The following is an 11,509-nucleotide window of genomic DNA, read 5'->3' on the forward strand; positions in this document are numbered from 1 at the left end:
GTAAATATCTGATATGCAGGATGGTCTTAGGCGACCCCTGTGAAAGGGTCGTTCGACCGCCAAAGGGGTCGTGACCCACAGGTTGAGAACCGCTGCCTTAATCAATAAAGTAATTTAAAAAATAAAATAAAATAATTGGCGATTTCCATGGAAGATTTTACACTTATTTATCCTTAACAATTACCTTCAAAGGATGTAATAGCTTTAGAATTAAAAATATATAATTTACCTTCCACATTTTTAATGTAAATTAAGACACAAAATAATAAAAGAACAAAATTAAAGTGGTTCACAATAGCCACAAAGGAAATCCCATTGCTCTTTTGTATCTTAAAAAATAGGACAACTATTAGTAGGTTACAAAGGCTCAGAAGGTAGGGGTGGAGGGGAGAACAATTAATATCCATACTTTCTCCTGGTTTTCTGTATTAAAACAATACAGGTCTGATAAGTACTGAAATTACTGAATTCCCTAGCTGTAAGAAAAGCAGAGTAGAGTTGGTAACTGAAGCCATGAAATTGATGAGAAAGGAATCTGATTGTTTCAGTATTAAAATCTGATTAAGTCTCTCTCTTTTGCTTAAATTGGCTCCTCATTTTGTATCTAATATATCCTGCAGATATTTTTCTAGATTGTCACTTGCTTTTGTCTTCCCAATGTGGTTTATGTATTTTTTGATATTTAGAATATTTTCCTTTTACTTGTCAAATTAAGCAACATTTTCTTTCAGAGTTTCTTTCTTCAAGAGAAAATTGAGAAAATTTTTTCCCTTCTTCAAGAACAGATGAGTATTCCTTAATGTTTACCTTGGAGGTTTTTATTTTTTAAAATGCTTTCAGATACACCATGGAGCTAGAATTTTAAGAAGGCTTGGAGTAGGGTTATGTCAATGTATTGTCCCTCCTGGATCACTTTTAAGAATAAAAAGAGACATTATCAATATTTATGCTGGGACAACATGCAAACCAAGGTATATGGTTACCTTAGTTCCAAAGGAGTCCTAGAACACTCTTAATCTGGTTCTAGTGATAATGTGGTCTGGAGACCTCTTCCTTCTGACTAAGATGAAAATTCAATATCAACTTCCAGATAACATTAAATTCTCCCAGAAATAAATGGGCTAATCTGCATAAATAGATAGAAAAATTGGAATGAGCACCTGTATAGCCAGGTAAAAAGGCAATGTAAGTAAATGAAAAATAACCCAAGCTATATCTATAGTCTACTTTTTCTTATGTCCCTCTACTTCACGCTTCATTACATCTAACTAGATTATTCAAATCAAATATTAGCTAAGGCTCAGGTCACTGCCTACATCATTCTTCTCTTAACCTCTTGGCCCCCTTACTACCACAGACAATTCCTTAAAAGTCTCCTCTCCAAATTCTGTCTCTTCAGATTACTTCCTATCTCTCTAAAATTCCTATCCATAGTATTCTGAATTGGCTCTTCTTGTAGTAATTCCTTAAATTTTCCCTATGTTCCTTCATCTGTTCTCTCTCCATCTTTTTACATGCTTTCTTGGGATGAGGGGGGTGACAGGATAGGGCACAGCAGATTGTGTCTATTCTAACATGGCATCCACTTGAGGACCAAGGGAGGGCCGTGTGCGGAGTTAGGGAGCCCCACTCCAGTAACTGAAGAGCTACTTCAGACCCTACTCTCCTAACTCCTTTCTCATCCATTCCATGGCTTCAACTACCAACTCTACACTGATCTTCAACAGCAAGACTTTTTTCCTCAACTCTAGCCCTGTACTTCTGAGTAACTATTGAACTACTAGGTTATTTCCCAGTCTCCTCAAACTCAATATATCCAAAAGTTGTCTCATTACTTTCTTCTCAAAGTCATTCTTTATCCTGTATCTTTTATCCTGATTAATAGTATCATTTCTACCACCTAGCTCCTCCCTTATCAAGAGTCAATTAAACACCAAGTCTAAGCTATTGAGCCACCCAAACGTCAAGTATATCTATCCTTTCCTTTTTATTCCCACAGTTTTCCTTCAGGTTTTTATGATCTCTGGCCTAGATTTTTATAAGCCAATTTGGCTTCTCTAACTTAAGTCTCTCCTTGAGCCAACATGCTCTCTACAGTACAAGCATACCTCATTTTTTTTTTTGCATTTCACTTAATCACACTTCACAGATTTTGCACTTTTTACAAATTGAAGGTAAAACCCTCCATCAGCAAAAGGACTATGACTTGATTTATTGGTATATACTTTATTGCGGTGGTCTGGAACCAAACCCACAATATCTCCCAGGTATGCCTGTACTGAATGTCACTTTGTTGTTCAAAATCATGTCACTTCTCTCTTCAAAATTCCTTAAAAGACTCCTAATACCTTAGAACAGGGGTGGGCAAACTTTTTGACTCAAGGGCCACAATGGGTTCTTAAACTGGACCGGAGGGCCGGAACAAAAGCATGGATGGGGTGTTTGTGTGAACTAATATAAATTCAAAGTAAACATCATTACATAAAAGGGTACAGTCTTTTTTTTTTTAGTTTTATTCATTTCAAATGGGCCGGATCCGGCCCGCGGGCCGTAGTTTGCCCACGGCTGCCTTAGAATCAAAGGTCACTCCTTAACTTATTGATTTAGTCTCAGTCTCATCTCCTACCACTCTCTTTCTCCTACACCGTGTTCTTCTAGTCATGGGCACAATTTAAAATAGCTTTCTCTTTATTTATTTTTTAACTTTTCCACCAGACCATGTGCTTCTGGGGGGAGAATCTTTGTCTTTCATCTCACACAAAGTTCCACTGACTCTACCTCCTAAACAGCCCTGCCATGTATCCTTTCTACTCTGTCCCCATTGGCACTGCATTGTTTAGATCCTTCATGACTTTCATCTGAACTATTACAACAGCCTCCTGGTCTCTCTCTGCCTTAGTCCCAACTTACAGACAACTTTAAAGAGTGAATGCAAAGCTAGCAAAAGCGGAAATGTGCTTAAAACCTTTCAGTGGCTTCCTCACTTCTGAATAGCATCCAAATTCCTTAATTAGCAAGGTCCAGAAGATGTGACTCTTTCCTAACTCATCAGCCTCATCTCGTATCACTCTTCCATTTGCAACCTCAGCTCTATGCCAATGACAATTAATTATATGTAGCTCCCTAAATTGGCTACTCTCTCACATAGTCATGTTTCTACAAATGCTAGTCTCTCTGCCTGAGAGACTCTCTCAACTTTGCCTGGTTAACTCATTTTCCATGATCATTCCAATCTGGGACCAGCCTCTCCTCAATGCTACCATGGTAACCTGTGTGCACCTCCATCTTACTGTGGAGTAACTATGTGTACTTATATGTCTTTCTCCCCCCTTGACAGACCCAGCTCTGGAACTGTGTACATGTGTGTGCACACAACTATGTGTGTGTTTGTGTGTGTGTGTGTGTGTGCGCGCGCGCATGTACATGCGTACATGTGTGTATTTTCATCTCAGTACTCTAATACCTTATGACAAGGCTTGACATATGGGAGATCGTACATGCGTACATGTGTGTATTTTCATCTCAGTATTCTAATACCTTATGACAAGGCTTGACATATGGGAGATATTGTTTAACTTTTTCAGATCTAAAGCTCATTACGCTTATTAAAAGGCTATTAAATTCTCCTGTAATTTCTCCTCCTTAATGCTGCAAGTGTAATATTCCTTAATCACAGATTTAATGAAATAATATTCCTGATTATGAACACTTAAAATCTTATTCATCCTTTCATTAATTAGCTCAACAGATATTTATTCAGCAGTCACTCTATGCCAGGCACTATAATGTTTCCTGGAAACATGTTGAAAAACACATTTAAAAAATCAGTTTCAACATAACGTGGTAATAGGACCACAGGGCATAGAACAAGAGGAGATAGAAGCACCTAAATATTCAAGAAGCACTGAAAACTACTGCTTCAAAGATGGAGTGTGGCATAAAAGGAAACAGTAATGAATGCAACAAAAGCAAATTTAATCAAGACACTGTCCCTAGAATTGGTACAGCTAAACATTTTCATTAAGAGCTAATTCGTAATGCTTTATGAAAAGAAGGTATGTTTGGAGCCAGGCTACAGAAAGTCCCTCAGGGCCACTGTGTAAAGTTCACAGCAGCCCTGTGGACCTCAATGTCTATGTCATAAGCACCATGGCAACAGACACTATGTTCAAAGACACGTGGCCTTCCCTGCTACTGAATCCTACATTCTTGTATGCTGGCAAATCTTTTAAATGTTTGCTACCATGGAGTTTTTTAAATTTTCACTTATATCAAAGTTTCCTAATTCTTTTTTCTTTATTCTTTTCTACTACATGGACAGAGTGTGATATTAATACTTCAAAATAGTATATTTTCCTTACAATTATGTTTTTGTCTTTATTGACAGGAAAAATTTTTTCTTCCTTTGTGTCTTATAAGTAACTTTATTTTCTGTTCATTTGTCTACTGCTTATATAAGAACATTAATGCTCTGGAAGAAAGTAAAATCTATATTAGTTAACTGGCTACATAATGAATAAAAAGCAAATTGGGTTATGCCTTTTGCTATGCTATAGATGATAACTAAAATTTTAACAGATTCCAGAATATTTCATTAATATTTTTATTGAGAAAGAAGTATTTGCCTAGATAACTTCAATGTTGTTAATATAACATAGGGATATAAATTAGAACACTCATTGAACAACAAATAGAATTGGAAAGTGGCAGATAAAAGGAATTTTACTTCAATATCTCTAAATCCTTAATCTAGTGAAAACAGTAGGTAGTTTTTCTAACATACTTTGTAAATGTAAGGCTATTATTTACATGCAGATTAGTGACCAAATATTACAGAAAAAATTTTAGTGTTTTATTATAAAATAACCAATGTACAGAAAATCTGGAAAGGAAAAACTTTTTATATTATGAGTGATTTTCTCTGGAAAAAATCTTATTAAAGTAAACATCTACAATAAAGCATTCTGTGTACAAACTTATTTCTGTCTTAACAGAAGGACCATAATTATAGGTTTTGTAAGTGGAAATTGTCTACTGTCTTCCCTTAAAAAAAAAAAAAAAAGAAGGAAAAGTAAAGGCTGGGAAAATACTAAAATTTTTCCAAAAAAGGAAAAGAATATGAAGGAAAGAATGCATTGGACAGCTCCAGCCAGGTGGCTCAGTTGGTTAGAGTGTTGTGTACACCAAAAAGTAGCAGGTTCTATTCTGGTCACGGCACATACCTAGGTTGTGGGTTTGAACCCTGATTAGGGACCATACAGGAGGCAACTGATCAATGTTTCACTCTCACATCGATGTTTCTCTCTCTCTCTCTCTAAAAATTAATAAACACATCTTCAGCTGAGGATAAAAAAAAAAGAATGCATAGGACACATCCTTCTTTAAACTAAAATTATTTAACAAATAGGAAAGCAAAAGAGAGGATATTAGTTCTACTTTGTTTTTAATTTAATAATATATTCATTTTATTAACCTGAAGTATAGTATATGTGTGCATATAAAATTTATTATACTCTACTCATAGCAGCAGCTCTTCCAACATCATAATGCATTAATGGAAGGTGTTTCAACACTTCACTTTGCATCATCTGAATTGAATTTAGCAAATTATAAAAATAATTAAACAGTTTCACTTGAATCAGAATGAACTACTACAATGTAAGTGGTGATTTATCCATGAATGCAAAGCAGGGATTTTACCTGAATGTTGTCATAGAACAGAACATCAGGCACTTTCATTTTCTCGTGGGCATTATAGATTGGTGTACTAACAGCGCCAATTCTCAGAGAGCCAGATGCTATTTCACCTAAAAATTTCACACAGGACAGAGAATTACCTGCAGAACTGTCCTCACAGAAGTCAAATTCAGCCCATACAAAATGCAATACAGCATCTTTAATATCCTGTGGATTCGTCAAGGAATTTTAATTTAACATATAAAAGAAATAAGCTTTAAGGTGGTAATAAAAACCTTGAAGGTGTTTTACTCGCTAGAGAGTTTTTAGCTTTACATAAAAAGCTTAAAGCTCTACAAAAAGCTTTCAATGATCCAAAATGTAATCCTATATAATAAAAAGGGTAATATGCAAATTGACCCCAACAGGGGACCGACCAGAAATGACTGGTCACTATGACGCACACTGACCACCAGAGTGCAGACACTCAACGCAGGAGCATCCCCCTGGTGGTCAGTGTGCTCCCACAGGGGGAGCGCCACTCAGCCACAAGCCAGGCTGAGGGCTGCGAGCGCAGAAGTGGTAGCGGGAGCATCTCCCACCTCCTAGGCAGCACTAAGGATGGCGTAGGCCTGCCCATGGGGAGTGGGCCTGAGCAGTCCGTTGGACACCCCCCGAGGGCTCCCGGGCTGCTAGAGGGATGTCTGACTGCCAGCTTAGGCCTGATCCCCCAGGGACATCCCCCGAGGGGTCCCGGCCTACGCCCTCTCAGGCTGAGGGCCCCCCTGAGCCTCTAGTAAAATATAATTAAAACAATGTATGTAGCAAACAGCATATAGATAAAATTGAGAGAAAACAAAACTCAGATCTCAGTCAAGTAACCGTAATAAGCTTGTTCAGTCCAAGGCTATCACACATATATAAGCCAAATACACATTCAAAAGCTCTGAAGTACTTGAATATAATTTTTTCAGAACCCACTCATTCAAAACCCCATATGAGAATCCCCTAGATAGCTAGTCAAAGATAAAAATGAACCAATCCATGCCAGGCCTCCCAAATTACTATTTTCAGAGATGATCCAGGAGAAATGTATTTTCAAATAAGCACCCCAGGTGCTACACAATTATTTTGTGATAATTAATTATTATTGCAATGTCTCTTATAGTTGGTCTAGAATAGAATCCTAGCTCCTTGAAGCCAAGAAACTAAATAGTAAGTTTCTTGAAGTCAAGGAACATCTTTCATGTATATTCTCTACAGTAACCAGGCATATATGTTCACTGTCTAATAGATGCCAAGGTCAATAATAATAAACTGCCCAGCTGGTGTTGCTCAGTGGTTGAACATTGACCTATGAACCAGGAGGTCACGGTTCAATTCTGATCACATGCCTGGGTTGCAGGCTGGATCCCCAGTGTGGGGTGTGCAGGAGGCAGCCAATCAATAATTCTCTCTCATCATTGATGTTTCTATCTCTCTCTCCCCTCCTCTCTGAAATCAATAAAAGTACATTTTTAAAAAGGTTAATACATAATAATAATACTAATAGCAATAGTTGCAGTAATTCTGATGATCACAATAATAGAAGCTATCATTCACTGAGAACCGTCTATGTGCCAGATCCCAAACTAGGAGCTTCAGCTTATTGTTTTCTCATATAATTTCATTTTATTTTCCTAATAATGAGACAAGAATTATGAAGAAGCTAAAAAAAAACCATAAGTTAGAATGGATACAGCTAAAAATAGAACTAATGTTCTTTCTGCCATGTGGGGTATGTTCAATCTTTGACTCCAAATAATATTCCATCCTATGGAAATACCCTAGCAAGCAGGTAGACAATTATAATCCTAAAATAACTGACCCATCTTTTCCCTCCCTACTTTTAATAAGAAAGTTTCTATTTGTGTGCTAAAGCATTTTAAAAGACAAGGTGAAAAAGCAACATTTGCGTCTGTGGAGCACCGTGAACAATTTTAAGCTAAAAATAATTAAACTGTCACCCTGCTTAATCACTGCTGGGTGCTACACACTTGCCACACAGCACAGTAGACCTCTTCTGTCAGTAGAACCTCACCATTGCCTTTTGTATACAAGTTAAATAGAGAAAAGAACTATAAGCTGTCGCTAAGGATTTATTTTTTCTTACTACCATCAGGTCTCTGAAATAGACCAAATATAAAACTGTAAAAGGAAAGACCAGGACTGTGGAAGTGAATTTACTATATACTTGTATGTTGAGATGACACACATAATTTCAGATTCAAACAATATCAGATATCATCTATGGTTTAGTTTATGGATATATTTACTTAGTACATTTAGGGCAGTGGTCAGCAAACTGCAGCTGGCGAGCCACATGCGGCTCTTTGGCCCCTTGAGTGTGGCTCTTCCACAAAATACCACGTGCGGGCGCACATGTACAGTGCGATTGAAACTTCGTGGCCCATGTGCAGAAGTCATATTTTGTGGAGAGCCACACTCAAGGGGCCAAAGAGTCGCATGTGGCTCACGAGCCGCAGTTTGCCGACCACTGATTTAGGGCATTAGTACAATTTAATTCAATGAACCCATATTTATTGTTAAAATTTCAAGATAAAAAAGAGAGAATGGTGATATTATAGTTCCCTGGGAGAAATCTGGCTAACGATCTAAGAAATCTCAGAGGAGGCATTATTATTATAAATCTGTCAAGTCCTCAGACTGGTAGGCTCAAAACCTGATTTTGTTCTCACAACAGAGGACAAATCTAACTTTCAGGAAATTATTAAAGACATAAATTCTGATCTATATGCAATTTTTATATATAAAACCAGAATTGCAAAGTATTACATTGCAATGAAAACTGCAACTTTCATATGGACTATATGACATACTGGTTGTCCTATCACCATATTATCTAGAGCAATGGTTCTCAACCTTCCTAATGCCGCGACCCTTTAATACAGTTCCTCATGTTGTGGTGACCCCCAACCATAAAATTATTTTCGTTGCTACTTCATAACTGTAATTTTGCTACTGTTATGAATCGTAATGTAAATATCTGATATGCAGGATGTATTTTCATTGTTACAAATTGAACATAATTAAAGCATAGTGATTAATCACAAAAACAATATGTAATTATATATGTGTTTTCCGATGGTCTTAGGCGACCCCTGTGAAAGGGTCATTTGACCCCCAAAGGGGTCTCGACCCACAGGTTGAGAACCGCTGATCTAGAGGAAGACCTGCATTAAAAAAGCTAAATCCGTATCAGAATGTTGCTTGGTGAGCATGGTCCCTAAACAAAGAAAGTGAATTAGCCTAGCTGGCGTGGCTTAGTGGTTGACCATTGACCTATGCACCAGGAGGTCAAGGTTTGATTCCCGGTCAGGGCACATGCAAGGGTTGCGGGCTGAATCCCCAGTACGGGATGTGCAGGAGGCAGCCGATCAATGATTCTCTCTCATCATTGATGCTTTCTATCTCTTTCTCCCTCTTCCTTCCTTACTCAAATCACTAAAATTATGTTTTAAAAAAAGGAAAGTGAATTAAACGAATTTTCCAAAAGAGAGAACATTAAAGATGAATGGAATCAGAGCAATCAAAAGTCTCTTGACTTAGGTCCCTTATCCTCTACACAAAGCTTAGATGGGGACAGCTAACACTGCCCTGTTACCAAAACTAAACAATCTATAGTCTGAATGATGCAGTCTTTCTTTGTATATGTCAAAAAATTCAATCAAATAACATTACAGTCTAAAAAGTATGAAAATTATCCTGTCTCTGAACTGGCTCTGTGTATCTATACTCAGATCCATCAGTATGCAGAGTTTCTCATTTTACTTTTGAAAAAGGCATCTTATTTTCTTATTATCAAATTCAGTGTATCCCCAACAATTAAAAAACACCTACTTGAAAGAAAACACCAATAGTTCCCTTTGGAGAATGGGCACACATTGGATGTTTTGATAAAACAGGTCATTAATACCTCAAAAATCATAGAACCTTTCATTGTGCTCTAATTGAAGAATGAGGAGCTTTCATAGGAAGAGCTAAATCTCCCCCCAATTCAAAATTATACATATGGCTCTCCAGGAAAAAAGTACCAAAAAAGACAATATGTGGACATGGAATATTAGGAACGTATGGAATAGTATTCTGAATATTATTTTAGTCTATCTCAACCTAGAATAGCTTCCCATTAGACACATCTGGTCCTCAAAATGTAAATGTTGTGCAAGGAAAACAGAATTTTAGATGCTATGGTGGAATACAGTTCAAAAAAAGGTTAAACAAAATCACATAAGTTTATTTACAGCAGAAATTCTGAGAGCCTTTAACATGTTCACCTCAACAGTAACTCTTGGAGGAGTGGGAGTGGGCATGGGGGGAGGACCTGTCTCTGGTATGGAAATAAAGGAAGTACTCTAAGAGTTAACTTTTAAGTGGGTTTCAAACTAAATTAAAAAAAATTTTTTTTAAAGATTCATTTTTTTCAACCCTAAATAAAATAAATGAAAAACAAAGTCATTTTTTAATTTAAAGTTGATAACAGAAAACATTCGATAGTTATTTCACTTAAAAGGGAAAGAAACCAAATACTTACATTTGTAATCCTCCAGTTCTGGTTCTAGATTATCATCAGTACTTATTTCTATTGAAGCATCTGCCAGATTTTTTTCTAATGCTGACCTTGCAAGGCTTGGTAAAAACCTGTGGGGTGGGGTGGGGGTAGGGGGGAGATTAGTGACAAAGTCAAAGCTTTCTGTGATCCCTAAATATCTTTTGACATGTGTGTACACACACACACACACACACACACACACACACACACACACTAATTACAACCAATTAAGGAAGTTCAATCTGGAAGTGTGAAATACAAATAGTAAATAAATTACATGTACATGTGACAATAAAGTATATGTTTATTGAATCTCCTTTTAGTAAGTAAAACTCATTTGTAATTAGTATTCTTCATTTATATACAACATTTTGCAGGACAAGACAGATAATTTGCTTTTGAAAATGGATTTAGTATACTTCATAAATCTTGTTTATCATTTAACTGGCTTATCAAATTTTCTTAAATAGATAAAACAATAATGCAATAATGTACTTTAACCTGCTCCAAGTTGGCAATCACAAATTCAAATTAGTGAAAGTGGATTAATGAGGTTTCTTTTACTTTCTAACACAAATTATTGAGTAAGTTTAATATTATCCAACTTGGTTCTTCCTTCCATTTAAAATATGTACCTGCTTATCTATTCTATATGTATTTTTGTCCAAACAACACTCTGCATTTATGTCTGAGATTTTGCTGCCTGTGGATTCCTCTAGGATTTTTATGGTTTCCTGTCTTATGCTTAAGTCCTTTATCCATTTTGTGTTTATTTTTGTGTATGGTGTAAGTTGATGGTCTAGTTTCATTTTTTTGCATGTATCTGTCCAATTTTCCCAACAACATTTATTGAAGAGACTGTCTTGATTTCATTGTATGCTCTTGCCTCCTTTGTCAAATATTAATTGAGCATAGTGGTTTGGGTCGATTTCTGGGTTCTCTATTCCATTGGTCTATAGGTCTGTTCTTATGCCACTACCAGGCAGTTTTGAGTAGAGTGGCTTTGTAATATAGCTTGAGTGGATTAAAAAACTGTGGTACATCTACACAGTGGAATACTACGCTGTTGTAAAAAGAAAGGAACTCCTACCATTTGCAACAGCATGGATGGACCTGGAGAGCATTATGCTAAGTGAAATAAGCCAGTCAGAGAAAGATAAATATCACATGATCTCACTCATTTGTGGAATATAATGAACAACATAAACTGATGAACAAAAA

The 11,509-nt window shown here is 36.6% G+C and overlaps 1 protein-coding gene across 2 annotated transcripts in view; it reads right to left on the reverse strand.

Annotated features, from left to right (window-relative positions):
* Window positions 1–11,509, reverse strand: part of VWA8 (von Willebrand factor A domain containing 8) — a 389,233-nt gene that overhangs the window by 239,396 nt on the left and 138,328 nt on the right. For both annotated transcript variants that reach the window (XM_014549735.1, XM_005878642.2), the window contains exons 18-19: window positions 10,271–10,377; window positions 5,701–5,807 (exon numbers count right to left, since the gene is read on the reverse strand). In XM_014549735.1, the coding sequence (XP_014405221.1) occupies window positions 5,701–5,807; window positions 10,271–10,377 (214 nt within the window). The remainder of the gene's footprint in view (window positions 1–5,700; window positions 5,808–10,270; window positions 10,378–11,509) is intronic.

This window comes from Myotis brandtii, unplaced genomic scaffold (genome assembly GCF_000412655.1).
Source record: "Myotis brandtii unplaced genomic scaffold, ASM41265v1 scaffold569, whole genome shotgun sequence".
Lineage (NCBI taxonomy): Eukaryota > Metazoa > Chordata > Mammalia > Chiroptera > Vespertilionidae > Myotis > Myotis brandtii.